General features: G+C 38.6%; 1 protein-coding gene across 2 annotated transcripts; it reads right to left on the bottom strand.

Annotated features, from left to right (window-relative positions):
- Positions 1–77: 77 nt before the first annotated feature.
- piwil2 (piwi-like RNA-mediated gene silencing 2) lies at positions 78–21,117 on the bottom strand. 2 transcript variants are annotated; one of them, XM_041786891.1, is made up of 25 exons: positions 20,980–21,117; positions 18,634–19,065; positions 18,428–18,533; positions 18,113–18,227; positions 17,416–17,594; positions 17,154–17,244; positions 16,546–16,656; positions 15,995–16,112; positions 14,826–14,950; positions 13,646–13,726; positions 13,440–13,553; positions 10,599–10,787; positions 10,332–10,416; positions 9,854–9,946; positions 9,196–9,336; positions 8,549–8,662; positions 7,241–7,429; positions 5,722–5,823; positions 5,507–5,623; positions 4,637–4,725; positions 4,225–4,330; positions 3,537–3,790; positions 3,275–3,405; positions 2,478–2,585; positions 521–657 (listed from the first exon to the last, which is right to left on the bottom strand). In XM_041786891.1, exons 2-25 carry the CDS (start codon positions 19,033–19,035, stop codon positions 653–655), a joined length of 3,165 nt encoding a protein of 1,054 aa, XP_041642825.1. In that variant the 5' UTR covers positions 19,036–19,065; positions 20,980–21,117; the 3' UTR covers positions 521–652. The 2 variants fall into 2 exon arrangements, with proteins under 2 accessions (XP_041642824.1, XP_041642825.1); XM_041786890.1 differs by lacking the exon at positions 3,275–3,405 and having other exon boundaries at positions 78–657.
- Positions 21,118–23,797: the final 2,680 nt, after the last annotated feature.

Below are 23,797 nucleotides of genomic sequence, written 5' to 3' on the forward strand. Positions count from 1 at the left end.
TTCATGAACACTAAGCTTTAAATCACAAAATTAAATCACTTAACTTTCATTTAAAAATGGCTCTTTGGACTTATGAATCAGAGAACAGAGGCTCATCATTTGTTTATTGAAAAAGAGTTTTTTTATGTCCAGCATTATTAATAGCAGACATGTTTGCAGTTACATAGAAGCTGAAGAAAGACAATCTGGGTTCAACTAAATAAGTGCAATTGTATGTTCAGATTTTTCCTCTCAAACAGAACATTCAAACAGAGCCTTTTAAAACATAACCATTTCCATTTCTTTACAACTCAAAATTAAAATGTAAACATTTCTACATGTTTACTTCAACAGGTAAAACATAACATTTGTAATAAAGGCTTGATCACAACAACAATCCGTTTTTAAATCTCTTTACATTCACACACATATATAAAACTGGAGTGCCTCGTGGAAGGACAGACTCTGATTTCAATGATTTTCATCACAGCTCGGTTTGCTGTTTCAGTATGTGCTGCAGCTCAGAGGAAGAAGAGCTTGTCTGAAAGTTGGATGGCTGGCTCTGAATGAAGATACTGGCCTGACAGGAAAGCCAGTTTGTGGGCGTACTTGCAAGGCGCTGGAACTCGAATAGTGCCGGGCCAGTTCCAGTACAAATGGCACATCTTATAGGTCAGCCTGGTGTGGAGTCAAAGCAACGATGTTGTTAGAAACTGATAAGAGTTTTATTATTAAAAGACAAACAATTAAGTAGGACTGTTGGGTTTTGGTAGCACAGTACACAAGTTTACTTAATCAAGGTTTGTTTGCCAAGTGTAAACTAAGTTTTCAGGTTTTCATACACAAGTTGGTTGTGCTGTGCCTGTCAAATAATAAAATCTGCGCTTATTTTATTTCTTTTTAAAAGAAAGGTGTATTTTTACACTAATTTGTAGGGATGTGTGCCGTTAGTCAGTAGAGTAATTATGGATCGTTTTTTTAAATAAACACAGGCTTGAAATCGCAGCCAAATACTATTTTGAAACTGTTATGAAGCTTACCACCACTACTAGCCATTGTAGCTTCAGTTAATGGCTGCTGGCTTCCCGCGAGCTTTGCTGGACATAAACATGAGATGCTTAGCATTTAGTATTTGGAATAGCATGGTGTGGCAGTGTTTTGAACTAGAAAATAAATGTGTATGTTGGCGTTAGAGGGTTAGACTCATGTATAACTACTCAACCAAAAATGATTAGTAACCACATAAAGAACAATATTAATCTGTAGCGGAGAACAGAGTTTGGCAGAGTTAGCTGCTAACTTCAGCTGTGCTCTACTCAGCACACCAGATTCACATCATACACCCACTGACACAATGTTCCTGTGATGCATTTGACTGTTTTCTAACCTCCAATTTCCACATACAGTGAACACGCCGTGAACTGCCAGCAAATCGTACTGTGGAGCAAATCGCTCCCTCACTTATCCATCAGAGCATTTACACAACCGGCGATCCAGACCAGCAGCAGCGTGTGCCTGGACGACACTTAGCTCCGCTTTCCTCGAGATACGCTGCAGGTCCATTTTCAGTGCCAGCTGCTGCCAAACCGCATCAATACCCGTCGATCAGGAAGCTCCAGAAGAGGAAGTCACATCGTACAATATCCAGTTCTTTAAAAATACAACACAATGCACGGACTCCCGTTCGCAATTCATCAATATATCAACATTATGTCCCATCCTGCAGCGAGAGCAAAGGGTCACTGAGAGGTCAGTGGTCACAGAGCAACAACGGTGCCACTGATGAGGAAAAGTTAACTTTTGAGGGATTTAGCCAAAGATTTTTGTATAAAACCACAGATCCTTCTAGCAAACATTAACCTTTTATCTTCCTAATCTACTCACCCAAGGGTGGAAGCAATAATATCATGGACTTATACTGGAAAGGATGATAAATTAACCCCAAAAAGGTAAAGTAGTCCGCTGTTGACATACTATTCCTGTGTCAACTCCCAGTTCTCCCGTGATTTCTGCCTGCTGATCATGGTTGCACACCATGGCGCAGCGCTCTAGACTTGCTTCCAGTGGGTGAGGGTACTCGTTGTTGGTTAGACCAAACCAGCGGTGCTTTGGTGAAAGAAAACGGGCACCTGGAAACCTCAATCTAAATGTCTTGTTCTGCAAATTTAAGTTACACTTATCTCGTTGTTTGCAGTTTGTCGTCATGACGCATGAGGATTTTTCTGCTTTACAGTACACTGCCCTCTAAACTTGTACTGAAAAGTGGACACAATAAGGGTCCTTTCTTTTCATCATTGGGAGTTTAGTGCCTTTTGTGGGAAATGGTTATAGTAGCTTATATAAAAAATATTACAAATGAAGAAAAACTTAATTGAGCTTGTCTGTTTGATTGCCACACATGTCAATTTCTTGTATTATGGATATTAACAACTGCTTTAAAATATCAGATAGGAACATCAGGGTAATTTGCTTAGTATTGAGAGTGAAGCAGTCATTACCTCTGCAAATGGTCTGGCGTGAGGTTTGCCGTGTTGTACAAGGAGATGTAGTGTGTGGGAAGTCCACAGCCTTGGCGAATGTGATGTGCCATGAGGTAAAAGTCCACCCTTAAAGAGAAAAGCACAAACAAACAAAAAAAACTGCTGCTTTAACATTAAACTGCTAACTCATCAAGTGTGCATTTACTGCTAGATGATGGTGATGCTGCATATTTTTAATGCATACTGGGAAAAAAAGGAAAAAGGAAACCTTTTCCATTACCCATTTCTGCTGCTGTTACAGCACTGAGACACCTCATCACCATCAGCTATGAAGAGCAATACTCTAAAGGAACAGTTATGAGTTCTTGTGACTGGTTAAGACTAGGGATGCACCGATCCACCTTTTATGGTCCCGGTACCGATTCCAATACCTGGGCTTTGGGTATGGACCGATACAGATACTGATCCGATACCAGTGTTAAAAGAATAACCTGCATGCCCTACTGTAAGATTAGACTGGTGATTTTTGGGGGGTAAAAGGCAAAAAATGAGTACATATAGATTACTGAAGTTGATAGTTATTTAAACTATTAAGTGTTTTATTGTTTACCAGCAGTTTGGTAAAAACAATGCTTCAGGACTTACAGAAATTACTATTCAATTGTAGACTTTTATACCCTGTAGACTGGTAATGCAGCAAAAAACAAAAAGTGCATCAGAGGTAACATTCCAGTACAAGACTGCATTACACAAGTGTTTTTAACCACATACTGTAAAAAAAAGTAAAAATTCTGTGAGAAAATAGTGCAAACAACCTTGTAAAAAAGGCTTAGAGCTGGTTGCCTGGATCACACCACAGATCGGCCCTTTCCCACCGATACCCGACCCAGCTTTGAGGGGCCGGATCGGGCCGATACCCGATACCAGGATCGGTATCGGTGCATCCCTAGTTAAGACAGAGGTCAAAACAAGTTTGCCAACAAAAATGTTGATGTCAAACTGATAATGTAATGGTTAGATATTAGACATGCAGCCATTTGTAAATGGCTTATTAAACTTGGACCGTTCAGGACTGACCAGGCTCTGTTGGTGAGGGTGTGATCCAGCACAGTTCCGGGTGGAGGTGAGCCAAAGCTGTTTGAAACCCAGGAGTAAAGGGTGGTGCTGATACGCTTTTGGACTACAATGAAGACCAGCTTGGGCTCGTAGTTGGGGAAGGTCTCAAAGCATTTGATCAACTGTGGAATCTCATACTGCTCTACCATCTTCAGTTGACCGTCTGAAACACCGTCACGATACACCACGATCTTCTCCGGCAGGTTGTGGTTCACCTGCATAAAAGAGAAAACAAAAGTCCAATATACGCAATCCTGGAACCTATCAGACAACATCTAATGCCAACTTCAGTCATCTACATACAAGTGGGACTAATCATCTCCCTCCCAGAATAACAATTGCAATTTTACTTTCCAGAGTGGTTGTTAGTTTGTGAACAATACAAATACAAAAAAGTCCTTTATCACCAACAACTAGCTACACCAAATGCCCTGGATAGTTTGCCTCTGAGGCCATAGCACCATCAGATGACTGCTGATGACGGAGCACAGCATGCCTCTCCTGCACTCCTCCCAATAGATATTCTAAGTTAGCACTGAACCAAGTGAGAGAAACAAGAAAGAGAAAGGAGTGCCTGAGAATTTCCACTTGCAAGGTGTGGATTAAAGACTCAAGGACTTATATACAAATATACACAAGTCATATTAACCTCGTAGTACTTCTGCAGTGCAGCCAGTAAGCAAACTCTGAAGCCATTGATCAGTTCCTCGGTGGGTGTCTGGAAAGTTACTCTGGAGTACCAGCGGGTCAATGAGCTGGAGAGACAAAAATACAAATGCATTTCTTCTAACTTACTGCTGCCAAAAACAGTGTCAATCTTTAAATAAATAAGTAAAATGCATGATTGTGATCTTGAACACATATTTTCAGTTCTGCTCAACAGGCTGAACGTGTTTCTGCGATCATATTCCCTAAAACAATTTGTGCAGATGCACTTGCGCATATCAGTGACGAAGGCTTCAACATTGTGCTTTTAGTAAATGTGCATATAAAACTGTTAAGAATATCAAATGAGAAGCTACTACATTTAAACAGGTTCATGAACAAAGGAAAAAAAATACCTGTTAACACTTGCCACAAAGCCCATGACTGACTGATGCGCCTTGCTGGTGTCATGGTGGACATCAACTCCAACCACCATTAGTTGTTTCTAAACAAGTGAGATAAAAGGTTGTGAATTTCCCCTTACTGACTGTAAAGGTGATTTAATAATAAAAGGCTACTGATGATAACACTAAACCAGAAACACAGTTGAGAGAAAGAAAGCAGAACAGGTGAGAAACAGGTGAGCTGCTGTGTGTAGCCTTTGGAGATTGGGGGGATTTTATGTTAGTTTAATTTTGTGGAAAACACCAAAAAAACAAAAAACAAAAAACAAAAAACAGATAACATTAATGAATCTGTGATTAAACTAATGAATCCTCAGTGCTGATTATTTTTTTTAAATAATAAACACAGATAAAAAAATTCAAAAGTTATCTTTATTATTCCAACAGGGAATACGATCATTTTCGTGTCTTCTTTCAGAAAAAGGTTATTCTTTTAAGAAACAACAGTCTGTGGTAGTTTTTGGTATATTATCCTTGTTGATGCTTGATTGTAACTCATGTCAATGTCAGTAACTAATGTCAATTACAGTTTTAAGGAATGAAAATCTGTTTAATCTTAAAATTTTATCAGGAGTTCAGACAAGGAATATTTTAGTTATTTGTTCTAAAATTATACAAATATTCACAGCACAAACAGAGTTGGAGGTGGAATAACCATTCATTAACAATAATTAAGAAAAAAGTTCAATTAATCGTGATTATGATTTTTGCCATAATCTTCCAGCCCTACACATTACTGTTACATAAAATACCAGATCTGATATTTTCCAACCTCAGCAGATTAAGTGTTGTGTATCTTCTACTGCAAAACATAGCACTAACCAGAGGGACATTGACCGTCCACAGCTCTCCTCCTAATTTGCTGTTCATCTGGAGGAGTATCTTTTGGGCAACACTCTTTAACTTCTGTTGCTGGGAAATTGTCCGTACATTGATGGCCTGATAACATGGGAAAAATATTTACTACATCCTTATCAACTTAAAGCTGTACTCTGTGTATATTACAGAAAAATAGTTATATCATAGTACTGTCAAACCTGGGATGGGATAGGACTTTTCACACAGCAGAGCTTCTTGATGGCGCTGTAGAGATCGTCTCTGTTGCCAACCATGATGCACACTACCAGCTGCATGTTTGGCTGTATATTAATAAAAAAAAAATAAATAAAATGAACGGTACAGGGTTTCTAAATTTTTATGGGTTCAAAATCACAACAATATTGTGATGACAGTGACAGCGGGATCATAGATCAGAAGATGATACATTTAGGCTGAATTAGTAGCCAACAGCTGCTTTGGATGCAGTCTTTGGGTCAAACCTGGAAAATCATAAATGACTTGGCAAACAGTTGCTCATGTTGTCAAAGGCATCCAGACTGGAACCACTGTCAGTCATTTTGTGGTTGTATTAGTGCAGCAAACAGTCTATTTGGACTATTACTGTACAAACTAGAAAGATGAGAAGTTAGAGGAATAGCACACAAATGCCTCAGGGGCTTCCTCAAAAAAGGCATCAATATGTACAGATCAATAAGTTTGAAATGTTACAGGTCACATGTGGGGTCCCACAAGGATCAGTGCTGGGCCCAAAACTGTTTATAAAATGTTTTTTAATGATATTTGTAATGTGTCGGTAATGGTTTTAAATGAAGTTTTATCTCTTCTTCCTTCATAATTTCTCATCACTAATTCACCCCCAGAATGTTATCTTAAAGATGCAGTGTGCAGAATTTGGAATTTTAGCGACATCTAGTGTTCAGATTTTAGAATGAGCCAATCTGTTACCAAAACGTCACATCACTAAGCGACGAGAGCCTGTGAAGACCAAAAAGGCTCGTGAGCCGGACATCATTTACAGCAGTGACGAGGTGAGGGTTTATTCATTCATTTTTGTAACCATTATTTTTATAGATTATAGGTCAGTCTTCTTTTCCACCTGCCTTCCAGGTAGCTTTCAGGACCAGCGGGCAGGTTCGTATTTAAAAAAAAAAAAATCACGCTTCGCTCTTTCTGTCCCCAAAATGTTGCCGTAGACAACATGGCGGTTCGTTATGTCAGCCCTCGTGAGGGCGACCCGCGATAATGTAAATTTAAAAAGCTTTTTTCTAATTTTGTAAAAAGAAAACGAAAGTTTAAAGGGGATGATTGTGCACTTATTTTAACATACTTCACATAAATATATAAACATTACATCCCATTTACACTGTTTCTGTTCGCCGAAATGCAGCCAAATTCTACACACTGTACCTTTAAGTGAGTTAAACTCACATTGTCATGAATCACGTTGCTGCCAGTGGAGCACGTTTAACAGTTTGAGTTTTTTTCTTCTATCTCTAGTCTTGAACAGTTTGACTCTCAGTGGACCATGGCACGGTGCTATACCATATATAGAGTGATGCCATCTCGTGATGGGCAAGTAGCACGTCCTTTTTTAAATGGGTTTGTTGGAGTTTTCTTTTCTTTTTTTTTTTTTTACAAATAGCTCAACATCACTAACAAGAGTTCTTTGGTCATTTTTAAAATAACCAGTATACTTGGAAGTCTTTGACATCGTACCTCACTGGTCAGCTGTGAGTGGATGCTCTTGACATATGTCTCAGTGCGATCATCCCTCAATTCAACACGAATGGGTCTCTCCAGTCGAAACCCAATAGGTCCGGCCACCTTGTTGAAGCAGGTAACCAGCTCCTCGGCCTGCTCTGCACAGCGGCGAGGGTAGAAGATTGCCCAGATGTTCAGTGGGATCTAAGAGTGCGAGATGGGCAAGTTGGTGAATAGACTGTTGTCTAAGTGCTTCTAAAAAGCCTCCTCAGAACATTAAATATTTGTCTGTGGCTTTAAATAGCCTGTGGGATTAAAACAATGCTCAGACCAAACAAACTGCTGGAGGCAAACAAGTAAATGAGTAGATCTTTAAGATGGTAAAGACACAAATCAATACAGCAGCTACTTCTAAAGACATGAAGGTAAAGAAAAACTTTGGTCAGTCACTGATGTTTGATGAAGGCACACAGCAAAAATGAGTTTGGGAATTAGTATTACAAACTTTATTTGTACTATATTTTTGGAATAAATATCACTGGCTTGTAGGGCTGCCAGTTAAAAAAATGTAATAAAATTTTTAACACGACAACATAATGTTCGAAGAGATTTGAACCCCCACCCTACCCAGTGCGCCGCCTGCCCCCAGACACAGACACATCCTCTTTTATTTTTTTGTCTCAACTTAACAAAAGTAACAGAATAACAGAATTAAAGTGAAAAACATTCCCTGCCAACACCTCGGTTACTTTAAAGGAGATTATTTGCTATAAAGACAAGCCTGTCAAGTTCATCAGGATCGAGAGCTTCTCTCTTTTTAACTCTATGTCTCTCAGGCAAACCCGCTGTTTGCTGCTGTCAGAGAGGAGGGACTCCTTCATGTACATTTGCATCTCCAAAATTGCACCCCCATGTTTTTTGTTTCCACAGTGTAGAATACAACATATTTCCACACAGCATGTCTACAATGTTTAGGTGTCATCACTGTCCGCTTGTGTCTCTGCTATTAATGCTCTCCATCATTGTTAAACTTACTGCATCACTGTCTTTATTTACTCAAGTCAAGATGACACATGACGGTCAAGTTAGGCCGAGAGCACCCTCTGCTGGATCAAAATACAAACTACTTCACCCAATATGAACTGTCACCCACGTTTGAATATGTTTTAATTTCAAATAAAAAGTGACAATCCCACTGGCTTGCCACAGCTGCGTCCTTGCTTCTTCAACATTTGAACTATAAAATTATACATGCCCTGCTCTATCGTACTGCATCTAAAAATAAATAAACAAGGAGGAACCCGAGAGATCTTTAACACTCACTGAGCTGATTGAAGGATCCCTGACAACCTCTCTGGACCAGGACACGTCTGCACTCGTGGTAAAGGACGACGACTGCAGACAGATGGTTTCAATGGGCAGCGTTCTGCCTTTAATCTGTAAGACAGGAATCAAACGCATGCATATGTTATCTTTGCATAGGAAAGCATGGGCAGAAGGGCAAAATGACTAAGGATATGGAGGATAACAAAAAAAAAACCAGACTAAATTCTGCTAACTTTGTAAACTAAAATTTCAAATGTGGTTGAATACTCTATGAATAATGTCACGAGCTCTATCAGAATTTGTCAAAAGTGTCTTTTTGTCAAAACATGATCTGCAGTGATATCAAAAGTAATGACTTTTCTCCTTTTAGGGTTTGAGATGCAAGTAAGACTGGGAGAAATATATAAGTTTGTTCAGAGAGAAGCCTATCTGACAATACAGAAGTGGGTCAATATTTTTGAAATAGAATTACAATAAACATTCGGAATAAAGAAGCCCCAGGACTTCTTGCTACACTGTCTCATCACACTGCTGCCAACATACTGACGCTTAAGTGATTTTTTAAAAATTTACCAAGTACATTTGTTGTGCATTGTTACAAATTAAATCATAGAATAAAGTCAAAGACAACAGTGGAGCCTTACCATCAGGATCTCTGAGCCAATCTCAAGTCCCCATCGGTTGAGCTCCTTCAGACTCTCCGGGTTCGTGCTCATGTTCTTGAGCAGCTGTTTAATTGACTGGGTGTGCTGCTCACTGCTCACATTGATGTGCATGGTCAGGTCCTAGAATATTTCACAGTCATTCACTGGATTGGTTTCAATCTTTTCTTAATTTCCAATTTCAATACAAAAGTTCTCAGGCCCAAATCTAATGTGATAACACACATTGTTATTCATAATGATCTAATCTCTGGCACCAGACACGGCATGTATTTTTATGTGTCTTCAGGTATGTGGCTAGTAGGGTCTATATAACGACTTAAACTCACATGTCAGGCAGTCTACAGTAGTATGCCTGAAACAATGATATGCCATGTTTAACAGTTTAATCCTGGTTAATAATCATTAGTGGCCTGTTGCACCAACTTTGTATAAGTTCTATCTTGCATAAACCAAACACTAAAACTAGTCAGCCCCAACCATACCGCTGCACTAGAGAGTTATTATTACAAACATTACATAGAGGCTTGGAATTTAATCTTTAGTTAAGGACTGCCTAATCATTTTCAAGTGTTACATTTCAGGTAAAAAAAAAAAAGCCTCTGGTTGAAGAAACTAGAGATGACATGTATTAATGTACCTTCATGGCTCTGAAGTCCTTCCTCATTTTCTCAGGGATTCCCGTCATGAAGGAAAGCTCTGGCACCAAAAGGATCTCTCCAGTAATGATTTGCTGCAACAAATCATTATAATACAAATTATCCACTCAATTAAAGCTTGATTCTCGTTTTCCTTCCATTTATGTCCTTCATGGACAAACAACATTTGTTTGTAATGAAACAAACACCACTGGCATCTGAGAAGGTTTCTAAGCAATGTGTTGTGTTTCTTAAACATAATATGGAAGCTTGATGCAAACAAATACTTTGCTTTTTTGTTATTTGTCTTACTTTGTGAGTCCTAAGGACTCTGGTATTTCTTTCAAAAATATCAACAGGTTGCAAGACTTACTGTTGCCACAAGATGGCAATGTAGCGCAATGTTTAGATCACATCAGCTGCACAGTAAAGCTTGTGTCTTTTATCATGTTAACTAATAATGCTGAGGTGAGGTTTTACCTTGCCTCCTGGTTTGGACCTCTCCTTGGGCCGATGCATGAGAAGAGGCTGGTCCAGCTCGCTGATTGTAATGCCGTAGTTTTTGCTGTTCAAATATAGCATTATAATGACAACAGGCGTAAAAAGTAACATACAAAGGTCCTACAATGATGGATAAATTAAACTTTAATGGCTTCTTTTAACCAAACTCCCAGCCACTGAAGGCCCATTTCTATCTGTTATACATTCCTGCATGTTTTGATGACTTTGTGTATTGACCAGTCTCACCTGTAGTATTCCACAAATGTGGTTTTTGTGCCATCCATCAGCGTGAAGGTGTCTTTGGGTGACTTGCTCCACTCGATGGCATCAATGCGATAGGTGCGGTTGTTGTAGCGGGTGATGATGATGCTGCCAATGAGTTCTTTGGTGCATTCATCTTGGAAGTGCTCTTTGCTTTGTTGGTACAGCGAGTTCCTGGACGACGGCAAAGAAAAAAAGGTTTCCTTTTTTCTAGACAGACCCTGCTTCTTATTAGGCCTTTCCATTGTACATAAAAAAGACAAGAGCTAGGAAAGGTCTATTTGTTTTTAAATAATATATACATGCAACAAGCCTGTGCAGTGAAAAACCACTGCCCTCCAACTCACCCTTTAATCCAACCACATTCCCAGAGGAAATGGCTTGAGGGTACTCGTAAGACACACGAACCAAGACAATCACATCTTGCACACTGCTATTTAAAGATGTATGATATATCAGAGTATGACATTTATATAGCCCTGTTTGGTTTGACATTCTCAGTGTTTAAACTTGTATGGTCATGACAGAGTACACATCCAGAAGAGAGAGAATATAGGATGCGCTCATGATGTTTTCTTAATGCTTCAAACAGCATGCCCCCTAAACCAGCTTACTGTTGATGCTTGGGTGAAAAGAAATATATCAGTTGGTACAGAAATGGGAAAAAAAGAAAAAAAAAAGACAAATTATTTCCTCAAAGAGTAACAAAAATGTAAATGGTGAATGGACTTGAGCTTGTAAAGTGCCTTTTAAGTTGTGTGACTACTCAAAGAGCTTTTACGCCACAGGTCTCACCTGTGCATTCATACCTTTTCACACCATTCACCCCACATTCACACACAGATGGCAGGGATTGCTATGGACAGTTGGCCATCAGTATGAGCTAATCCATACTCATCTACACCCATTTACACATCACCGACAAAGCAACGGGAGCAAATTGGGGTTAAGTGTCTTGCCCAAGGACACATCCACGTATGACTATAGGATCTGGAGATTGAACCCACAACTTCTAATTGTGGGACATCTGACTAATCCTACTGGGCCACAGTGTAAAAATTAGCTTCCTGTGGGCGCTGAGCTGCTCAACTTGCATTGCTTTAATATAGGGTCTGTATCGGCGAGTAAAAAAGTTTGTGCACCAATCCGATTCCGTATGGTTTAGCTTTATATTTTGCTTCGTTTAGACATGCTAAATGTTAGTGCTATATATCAATACTTCTTCGCTGCCGGAAAGCACATCATGCAAGGGCAACCGTTTACGATTATTTATTAGTGCTAACTCCAATGCTAACCGTCATATTGTTCACCCTTTGTGAGGGTTAGTCAGCCAAATGGCAGGCTGTTCCATATCACGTGATGCTGCCTGAATAGGCAGAGAGAGAGAGAGAGCCTGTGATGCAGCCCCATGTATTATTGTTATTTTAATATTTAGCAGTAAAACTTAATAACCAGCAGAAAAACAACTTTAGGGTCACAGAGATGCTGTACATTATGATTCTATTTGTTGAGCCATGTTCTGAGTCAAACATAGGTCTAAAATAATTTGCTACTCTGCACAGTCAGTCCAGAAAGTTCACACTGGTATTGGATCAGTACTCGGCATTTGCCGATACCCAAAACCTTGGTATTGGAATCATATCGGGAAGGAAAAAAATGGTATCAAAACATTCTTACTTTAATCACCTTTATACATTTCATACTTTTTAAATGAGAATTGTATTTGCTAATGCTTGTACTAAAATGATCAATTTACATGTCTGTTCTGGGAAATTCCAATCACACTGTTCCTGTTACCATAGACATCGAAGGCTTGCTGCTGTGGATCCACCCGTCTGCAACTGCTTCATCTACCAATATCATCCTTATTCTACTCTCATTACTACAAGAGTTGAATTGAATCTAAGAGCAATTTTACTTTAACTACTTTAATGATTAATAATAGTTATATTTTATTTTCATCCTAGCTGCTAATGCTAATACTGCATTGTTCTGTTTTCTATCAGTCATGATTGTTATTGCTAATTCTTCACACACTGCTTGTTATTAAGGATGTTATAGCCATATCCTACAAATGGGAGATACGTTTATGGCCATGACAGCCATTAATTTTTCTTTCATTTGTTTTTTGTTGTTGTTTCCTCTGTCCCTCTCCTCCTCCTGCTTTTCTCCCACCCTACACCTCTCCTACCCCTGTGCAACCCCAGTGCAGCTTCAGCAGATCGCTGTCAACATGAGTCTAGTTCTGCTTGAGATTCCTCCCTGTTAAAGGGAAGGTTTTCTTACCACTGTAACAAAGCTAAAAACTGCTATTGCTGAGTGTGATTAGTGCTGGTTTTTATTATAACAGACCAGGGAGTTAACATCTAGACAAGTCCTCTTTTGTAAAAGTGTCTTGAGATAACCTGGGTTTCAAATGAGCGCTACTCAAAGACTGACTGATTGACTCTGTGTTCAATTCTGAGCTGTGGCTCTTTAATGAACATCTCTTACTCTCGTCCCCTTGTCTCCTGTATTTCTTCAGCTGTCGAACAAAACAGGCAAAACAAGGCCAAAAATATATTCCTTATTTGTACCACAGTTTATAAAAATGTAATCAAAATGAATATTTTTGTCAGCTTGCTAACAGGGTTGAAGCCATGTTGAGGTGACCTTGTACAAACAATGCACCACCATGAGCACCTGCATGCATAAATGTTGGCGTCTAAGGGATTTCAATGCAATTTAAGCAGATCCTGACAAAAAAAAAATCTTGCAAATAACAAGATGACAACCACATACTGAAACAATGTTATGCAGTCTTTGTTGATTTTGTGGTGAACTTACATGACATCCAGCACTGAATCATTCCTTAAGACTTTGTGGGTGATGTCCACATTCAGGTAGAGGCCTCCATCTGTGTGTTTGATACAGGTGGCGTAACCAGGCCACACCTGCAGGCTACAAAAATGGAAACTCGATAAGAACAGACTGCAGAATCTTTTATGTTAGCTGGCATTTTCCCTGTTATTTAACCACAACCCTACACCTACCGATGTTTTCCAAGAACGACTGCACTTTCTGGGTCATAATGATTCCGACCTACCAGCTTTAGACCAATGATTTTCATTACCCTAAAGAAACAGGAAAAATCCTCGGTTATTTTCTGTCTTGGGATCATTGCAGCAGTCAAGTAGTAGTAATAATAATAATAATAATAATAATAATAATAATAATAACTTTATTTATATAGCACTTTTAAAAACATGGGTTTACAAAGTGCTTTGACAAATGCAGAGGCAAACAGGAGAACAAAGCAACAAACCCAAACAAAGACAAGAAGACAGAACGTGACATGCAAACAACATCAGCAGAATTCAAACACTTGAAGAAACTAACCAAAAATATGGACGAGATAATAACTCATTAACATCAAAATACATCGAAACATGGACGTCATGTGATGCCATGCAAACTAAGACATCACAGATATCAATTGGAGTGTAGGCATGAAACCATTCTACACAGCTAAGACATCATGAATATCATCAGTGTGCAAGCAAGACACAGACATCAAGTACCATAAAACAATAGGAATAGGAACCCAGGCAATGCAGGAACCCAGCTACACAGGCTGAGACCAAGAGGACCAAAATAAAGGTCGTGAGAAATTCAAAGAGAAACACAGAGGAGGAAATACAAAACAGGATATAAACAAGAAAAGGCAGTAAAATGGGAATGAAGAGGGCAAGACAGATAGTAAAGCAAGATAAAACAAGCACTAAAACTGTAAAAGCAGTAAAATTTATCATTATTATAACAAAGGTAAACTAAAGGGAAGCAATAAGGACATAATAGCAATACAATGAGGAAGACAGTAACAATTAAAAACAGCTAAGGGGCAAGGAAGTAAAATAAGGTAGTCAGGGAGTAAGGGTGCGATTAAGAGGAAATGAATAAGATGGGAAACTAAAATAGATAAGAATCTATGAAAAGATAAAAACTAAATAATAATAATATAATATAATAATAATAATAAGAAGTGTTGGGATGTTTAATTAATGTCATTAAGGGCTTTATGAATTCAAAGAAAGAAAGTACTTCTAAATCAGACAATCTTTGTGTCAGACAGGTTTGAAAAGAAAATAACAGAAAACAACTAAGGACTGTTGGTTAAATATTACAGACTGCAGATGCACTGATTAAATTCTTAATTTGTGTCTTTACAAATACCTCCTGAGCACCAGGTTATAGAAAGGAAGGCACAGGTCCGAGTGGGGTGGCAAAATCTTGGTCATCTGGATTTTGATTTGTATTTCTTCGTTGTCAGTTCGTCTGAAACTCTTTAGAAACACCTCCTGATGTAATTGTACATAAAGGAAGAAACAAGCAATGTAAGGCTCAGAGAACAGTAATGGACTTGTGTACCGTTAATTCATGAAAATTTACACCTCCAAACACAACACTTAATAAACCACAAAATTTATTCTGGTCAGATATCCCCTTTCAACCAAAGTCAGCAAAAGCCTCATTACGTGATGGTTTATCTTGCTGGATTTTTTTTGTAGTGCAAGGTCTGTTAAGAGTGATTTTACCCTCCCTGAGACAGACTATTAGAGCTGCCCATATTTAAAATAGTAAATATCAAACACGTTCAATCTTTATGATCAGAAATCCTTCGTGTTTGGGGAATGCCAAGGATAGCTGAGCATGCACTCTGTGCATTTGTCTTATGGAATAACATGAGACTATCTATCACTGGCAAGGCACACATGAAAAACAGACCACAAAACGTTTTCAGACAAAAAATATCCTGCAGTTTAAAGCAAATTTGTTATTGACAAGCAGACTTCAAGTTTTTGTAATGGTGATTATCCCTGCTAGAGGATGAGAAACAGTTTAACTGAGTTGATGCAGCTTTCTTAAATCTCAGTCAGTTTTACTTACATCTTTAAAATGTTTTCAAAATATAAAGAGAGTTCAGGCTTATCAAACTGCTTCCTCTACCCTTATGTTCATTGGAATTGTAGCAATAGGAAGTGAAGTAAGGAGGATGTGACACTATTAACATGCATGAATATTTGATATTAAGAGCTGTTTAATGCATGCTTGAGTCATGGCTAGACAGGACATAAACTACAGCAGCTTACATGATTGCAGTAATAATCAGTGCAAGAGGATTTATAGTTAAACTTTGCAAAAGGGACCTACAAACTAGACGACAACGCAAGCAAAATTCTGACATGCTAGTCTTGCCAAATCGTGGGCGTGGGGCATCTTGTGCTGGCGTTGATTATGTTACACTACAAGATGCTCATATGCAGGCTCAATGTTTGACCACGTGCAGTGGGCCAAAATCCAGCTGTAGTGTAGTCTGAGCAACAAACAACCGTGGTACCTACATTCTCCAGCTTGACAGGCAGGTAGAGAATCGAGCCATCAAAGGCTACAACTTCTCCTGTGGTGGAGCGGTGGTCTTTCATCATGCCAAAACGCATTGCCATCGATTCAACATTTGGCCTTAAAGAAAATGGAAAAAGAAACATGACCTCTACGAAAACAGACAGCAATGTCAACACTCAGTACACTGACAATACAAATCCATGACGGTTGCTCCTGCATTGAATGATTCTGGCACTGAGCATGTGTTCTGTTGGGACGTATTAACAGTGTTTCTTGTCTATACCCATGAGTACATTTCTACTCACTTTTGTTCTCATACATCCAGGTCATGGTTATCTAGATCTTGGTCAAAGGGGCAACTGGATCAATCAAGTCCAGTTGCCCCCTTGACCAAAAATGTAAAAAATACTTTTGACATTAGAAAACTTGTTTCTTTTTTTCCCATTTACAATAAAGGAAATCAAATTCAATAGTTTTAAATTCAATTTTTACAGCCTGAAAAATGGTTGCTAAATGAATGCAAAACAAATCAAGGGTACATGACACTTACGTGAATGTAACATGGTACTGATAAACAGCCTCATTCTTGCAAGCAATCTGGATGTGGTTTGATCCAACAGTTATAGGAGCTCCTTTTGTTCCAGCCTTATTAAGAGGCGCACTGTCCAGAGGAGAATGTATGCATTAAAAGGACAGGCAGAAACTGTCAGCTATTATGCAAAAATGGGCTTTAAATTTCTGTAAAACTTCAGGAGGTACTGGCTCTAACATTGCAAAGTGAACTTCTTCGGACTGGGACTGTTCATAGGCGACTGATCAAATGTACTGTGTCCCCTTGCTTCCATTAAAAGTTCCGCTTAGCCTGTTCAAAGGCCTGAAGTCAACTTTCATCTACGCACCGTTTGCTTCCTGTATTTCCATCAATAAATCAATAACAGAATACATTTAAATGCTCACAACAAGATGGAATTTAACATGTTTTGCTCTGGCATGATCAGTCTATAAGATGAAAGAAAAAAAGGTGGGAGAGAAATCTAATTACATTACATATTCTGCAGATACCTCTGAGCTGACTGCAAAACGGTGTCTGAGTTAGCTAGAGATACATAATTGATACTTGAGGCCAGCTGTGTACGGCATATAGAAAATTACACCTACTGAATAGGCTCCATTTTCAGCTCTGTCTTTTCTGCTGTGGCAGCAGGGGGCTCCAACACATCTTGAGGGGTGGGCAGCAGGGGTGCAGTTTCTTTATATTGTTAGCATTAAGAAAAGAAAATGCTTCTTATGAGTCTTTTAATAAAATTTGTGGTATCAAATCATGCTTATTGTCAACTTTACCCAAACAAGAAAGATTTTATCATTATTTTTTTCTGAGATTCATGAATTGCTAAGACTAGTTTCTCTATAGTTTCCCTACCTGCCTGTGAAGTCTCAGATTTCAGGACTTTTTGCTGCTCAGGGGCTGGGAAAAAGGACTCAACTGGACCTGGAGAGAGGGCAGGAAGAAGGGGGTGTCCTCTTCCCTGTCCCAAATGTGGCATCGCCGCTCTTCCAAGCCCAAGCATCATCTGAGGGGACAAACCATGGCCAGGGGACCTGAAACAAGCCAGAGCTGCTCATCAAAGTTGCCACGTTAAAGTTTTTTTCTGAAACAGTTCGCTCTAAACTCTGAAATAAATAAAAAAATGATTTTCAACATTCAATAAATATTAAGCCTACAAGTCTTTGAAACGTTAATTGATTGCATCACAGGTCTATTAGTAAATGACAAGCATATCATACATGTGTATCATAAGCATATCTGTTGGAGACTGAAAGCCAATCATCATGACAGACACTGTGCCTCTCTCTCTGCTTGAGTCAAAATCTGTTTCTACAACTACAAATTGAAATTTTTCAAAGACTACTGCACAACTTCAGGTACACCAACACCTTGCTTGGGAGAGCTACAAAGAAAAAAGCTAAACTTCTAAGTCAAATTAATCGATGAACTCATGCACTTTTATACCAAAATCCCAGCCATCACAACAGCTTCTACAATCTTTTTTCTTTAAATTTGTTTTAGAAAGGAATTCCTTCAAAATAAAACTTTTTGTCAGTCCTCTGTCACCTACCCCATGCCTCTGACCATCACCTCCTCAGGTGGGCCAGTGCTCTCTGGGCTGCTGCTGAAACCTAATGGGTGACCCTGGAGCTTCACGTCTCCCATATCTCCAGCTGCTCCTCGTCCTGGAAAAAAGAAGCAAATCAGCTGTTGTGGCTTTGGCTATATGCAGTCAACACATCCAGGGTTCCTACACACTTTAAAAATGTAATTTTGTTACATTTTGTTGAAAGCTGACTACTTTCAACAAACCTTTAATCCTAGTCCTATTAAATTATGTTCCCTTAAATAAACAGAATTAATTATCATTAATTATAATACAGACCCACTGGTAGAATTCCTCTTCCGTGTGAGGTCATTGAGGGATCAATGCCCATTCCTCTAAACATTGAGACCAGTGCTGAACCTTGACCTTGAGTAGATGCTTCAACCTGTAGGCAAAAAGAAAACCATTAGCAGAACTAAATAGGAGAAATAATATGAAGAAATAAAAAGAAAATTTGTGATCAAGGCCAGATCTTTGTGACCAACCTCTTTCCTTGTAAAGGCTTCAGTTTGGTCCCTCGTCATAGTTTCATGTGGGGGTGGCTGCAAATGTTGTGACTCCAGGATGGCACCTCTTGCCACACCAACCTTTGGCTCAACTGCTGGAAGGAGCAGCCCTCGGGCTCGGCCAAAGCCTCCATTGTCTAGCTGCAGAAACAGCCCTCTGGCTCGTCCAACCATTGGTCCAGCGACTGGTGCACCACGTCCTTGTGGGGTATCGCCAGGACTGAGAAAACCTCTGGCTCGTCCAGCTACAGGCCCTTCTGTAGAGAGCAGAAGCCCTCTACCAAGTCCTACAGCCAGCTCCTCCGGCTGCAGTCCTCTTCCGCGTCCCATAAATGGAACGCCCGTCATACTGTGGGGGTCAGGAGGGGCTTTTGGATCCATTCCTTCAGCCTTCAGTGTAAGCCCTTGGGACTGCAGTAAAAAGAAAAAAATGAAATCAGTAAGCTAAATTGATCAGAGGCAAATCTAAGTCATATTACAAGGATTGTTTTTACCGATGGGGTGACACTAAAACGGAATCCCGTTTTGCTGAGCACACTGTTGCGTCAACAAACATCATGTCGTATACAAACCCTGAAGTGTTTTTTTTACATTACTGCTTTCAAAATAACTTAAGATTTTCCGACATGTTAAAGTTTTTCCCTTTTTGAAAATAAAGGTACTTCTACAAAGTGCCATAGTGCAGTGTTAATTTTGGCAGCTATTTTTAATTTTAGTTTTAGTCTTTAAATGAAATACATTTTAGTTTTAGTCACATTTTAGCCATTTCTACCCTTTTTTAGTTTTAGTCGATGAAATATCCTCACATTTCAGTCTTTACTTATAGTCCAAGCATTTATTTTCTTGCCTAAATCTGGTACCAAATCATGGAAGTGTGTTCTACACACCCTGCCAAACCTGGGGTCCCTGCTTTCTACAGCTGAGAGGCAGAATAGCTACAGATGCATTGCATTTTGACAGATATACCCACAGTGGACAAATATCACAGATTTTGAATGTTCGATGAAAACTAAATTACATTTTAGTCTAGTTTCAGTCATTTTGACAAAACTAAACTTAGTTTAAGTCTAGTTTTAGTCATCACAGATCTATTTATGTTAGGTTTAGTCTAGTTTTTGTCATGGCAAAAAAGGCTGTTGGCGAATAGTTCTAGTCATAGCTTTAGTCGATGAAATTAACACTGCCTTAGTGGCACTAACGTAAACTTAAAGACTTTTTGCAGGCATTTTTCCAAACCTTGTAACTACTCAACACAAAAATAACTGCAGCCTTACGTGTTCAGGTAATTGCAAAACTAACATTGTGATTAGGTTAAAAGGGTCACACTTCTTCTAAATGTTAAAATTAAACAGTAAATTAATAAACCTTGATTTTAAGTTTTTCATAGTTTAAATCTAAAAGAATGGCCCAAACAGGTAGTTTTTAGGGCCACCACCATTCACCACACTACAGCCTGCTTCAGAGGACTCTGGAGGGGTCCAGTCACCAGTCACTCCCGCCTCATCGTGAAACCCCAAACTGGTTTTTTGTGCATTTTTCAAAAGTCTGAAGTGGGCGGAGTTTGCTCTGAGCTGGGGGTTCACTTTAAGTTTATTTATAGACAAGTACTTTAATTTCTACTTACATACATTTTAACTAAAAGTTACTAACTTTTACTTGGACAGTCTTGTACTTTTTCCCACCTCTGCCTCCACTACCCACTTCAATAACAAATACCCAGAAGAATTCCCACCTTTCTGACCATGTCGAATAAAGAGAATATGTAAAAGCTTGAAGGACATAAAAAATGCTGCAGGTATTGCACAGGGGGCAGAATGTTATAGCAAAAATATTTTGAAGTGTACTACTGTATTAAAGACCAGTTTCTTAAAAATAGACTGCTTTTCAGTGTGATTTACTAGAAACTGGGTTAAGAAAACGTTTAGTGGAGGGACAAATTAGACCATTGCTCTGTCTGCACGGCTAACAAGCTAGCTGATTTACACTGAAAGAAGTAGCCGATCCATAACTTAATTTGACTTCAATGCTGAGAATAAAAAAGCAAAACTTAAACATAATGGCGCCCTGCGTAACCACACAGTCATATGAGATAGTTTCTGTCATTTTAATTAATGTTTCGTAGAGTAGTTACCTTCCTATTCAGACATAAAGCAGCATAGCGCCACAGTTTGCTAAATCTAACGGTCACAGTTGTTAGCTTACTGACACACGTGCTGAGGAATGACACAGCACGCGGTGACAACGATTGAAAAAAAAAAATCTATGTTAACTCATTTTGGCAAACAATGAATATACTATTAACCACCCAACAGTGGAAAGACTCACATTAACTCGAAGGCAGGTCCGGGGATGCGTCGAAATCCAACTAAATTAGCCCAGCAGACTGGAACGGACGGTTTTTGGATGGTATCTTCCCTCAGATTACCTTATTGGATAGTCAGCGGATTTAGCATCAAGTCATTGGTTTATGAACCTGTCAATCTTTTATTCTTAATTGACATAATACAGAAGGAGCGCTGTTGTATCGCCCTCTGGTGGTCAACACCTGTGCACCTCAGGTATGCACATTTTTACCAATCAAGATGCCAATTTATCAAAGTGTAAATTATATTAAAGGATCTCCCTTTAAAAGCTCATATCATTGTCTGTATGCCAACTTTGTGTTTCTCTATCTGTGATATTATGACTTTATTTGGGTTGACGTTTCAATACACGATCTTAGCTTTCTGCTCCTGTGTGCACAGTATATCAAACCAACTACTTTTATTGTTTACTTTTTTTTAATTTATTGTGAAAAAAAATAAATAAACGGAATTATTTGCTATGGCTTCAATGAAGTGCACACCACATTGTCATTTTGTAATAATAAACGTATTACATGTGCAATTTTTTTCAATTAAAAATAGCATTTGTAATAATAAAAAATAAAATTGACATAAATTAATATTTTTATTGTCTGCTTTGAAAGACTCAGATCTTTTCAGCAGCTCCAGTGCTGTGTATAAAACTCAATAGGGAATTGATTTAAACCTTTAACTGCCAGTTTTTACACTAAATGAGAAATATTTTATTTTGTAAAAACACATAAAGATGGCTTAATTTCTGCAAACTTTATTCTAGATGTGATTTTCTTATTTTAGATAAATGCACACAGCCTTGTCTCCGATGAATAGCAAAACTGAGGATTTTGATGCATGTGTATTTTTTTAGAGTCTGATTTTCAAAAAAATTCCAATGTGCTATGTGAAGTGACAAAAATATCTTAATCCAAAAAACGGTCATAAAATGAATATCCTTCTGAGACCCTGCGTGCACAATAAAGGACGTTGTTGCATTTCGACTTTCCTACAACCATGAGTAATAAGTTCTGCCATTCAAACTTCAGAGGTAATCGGCCAGAATGTCCATAAAAGTTTTAAGTGGTGTGCTTAGATTGTCTGGAGCATTTATGTTGATTTTTTTTCTTGAAAATGTTTGGGGATATGTTTTTATATTTTGGAGAGTTTGATTCAAAGTCTTTTTAGGTAATTTTATGTGAATTTAAAGAATTTATTTGTAAAATTTGAATGGAAATGTGTATAGGGGATCTTTGAAATTTTCCTGAATTTTATGGAACTTTGGATTATGAAGGGACCATATATCAACATTGTCCCTGGAAATTTGGTGGAAATTCTTTATAATTTGAATTTGATTACAAATTTGCTAGAATTTTTTCAGGAAATTTCATGGAATTTTAGGGGAAAACTTTATGTTAATCTTTAGGCATTTTCAGAAAAGCTATCTGAAACATTTGGGGAATATTAGAGGAGATTTAGGGGAATTTTGAAAGGATTTTTGAATTTTTCACAGAATTTTTTGGTAATTCAGGAGGATATATTTTTTAAATGTTTTGAGAACCTGTCATTATTTTATTTTTGGAGTTTCTCCAGAACTTTTAGTCAAAGTTAAGGTCATACCTGGCCTTAACAAGCTCTTGTTTTCCATTATCAGAAAAAGGACTGGACCATATGTCTCTGAATGTCTGACACTATTTCTTACAGACTTAACGACCTCCTACCAACTGGCCAAAACACTCTCAAAATGTATACAAAATTTAAAAAAATCTATATTCTTTGAGTGTTGCACTGGAAGGTAAGCCTGTTGTCCTCGTTTGCAGACACAGTTTGTTGGCAAAAACCTTCCTGTTCAAAGACAAGACGTCATACAGTTGCAAGAAAAAGTATGTGAACCCTTTGGGATTTCTTGGATTTCTGCATAAATTGGTCATCAGATGTGTTCTGGTCTTCATCTAAGTCACAACAACAGACAAACACAGTCTGCTTAAACTAATACCACATGAAAAATGATCTGTTTTCAAGTTTTTATTGAACAAAACATGTGAACATTCACAGTGCAGGGTGGAAAAAGTATGTGAACCCCTGGTCTAATGACTTCTCCAAGAGCTAATTGGAGCCAGGAGTCAGCCAACCTGGAGTCCAATCAATGTGATGAGACTGGATGTGTTGGTTAAAGCTGCCCTGCCCTATAAAAAACACACACCAGTTTTGAGTTTGCTCTTCTCAAGAAGCATTGCCTGATGTGAACCATGCCTGGCACAAAAGAGCTCTCAGAAGACCTACGATCAAACATTGTTGACTTGCATGAAGCTGGAAATGGTTACAAAAGTATCTCTAGAAGTCTTGATGTTCATGTGTCCACGGTAAGACAGACTGTCTACAAATGGAGAAGGTTCAGCACTGTTGCTACTCTCCCTAGGCGTGGTCGTCCTGTAAAGATGACTGCAAGAGCACAGCGCAGAATGCTCAATGAGGTGAAGAAGAATCCTAGAGTGTGAGCTAAAGACTTACAGAAATCTCTGGCACATGCTAACATTTGTGTTGACAAATCTACAATAAGTAAAACATTAAACAAGAATGGAGTTCATGGGAGGACACCATGGAGGAAGCCACTGCTGTCCAAAAAACACATTGCTGCACATTTGAAGTTTGCAAAAGAGCACCTGGATGTTCCACAGCACTACTGGCAAAATATTCTGTCCATAGATGAAACCAAAATTGAGTTGTTTGGAAGGAACACACAACGCTATGTGTGGAGAAAAAAAAGGCACAGCACACCAACATCAAAACCTCATCCCAACTGTGAA

Source organism: Cheilinus undulatus, linkage group 5, assembly GCF_018320785.1.
Source record: "Cheilinus undulatus linkage group 5, ASM1832078v1, whole genome shotgun sequence".
Lineage (NCBI taxonomy): Eukaryota > Metazoa > Chordata > Actinopteri > Labriformes > Labridae > Cheilinus > Cheilinus undulatus.

Coding starts and splice junctions, on each gene's coding strand:
- piwil2 (XM_041786890.1), bottom strand. CDS start 19,035: ATGGATCCAAAAGCCCCTCCTGACCCCCACAGTATGACGGGCGTTCCA. Junction 8,663..9,195: donor TTGGCTCAGAGATCCTGATG/GTAAGGCTCCAC, acceptor CCTGTCTTACAG/ATTAAAGGCAGAACGCTGCC. Junction 2,586..3,536: donor ACCCTCACCAACAGAGCCTG/GTCAGTCCTGAA, acceptor TTTCTCTTTAAG/GGTGGACTTTTACCTCATGG.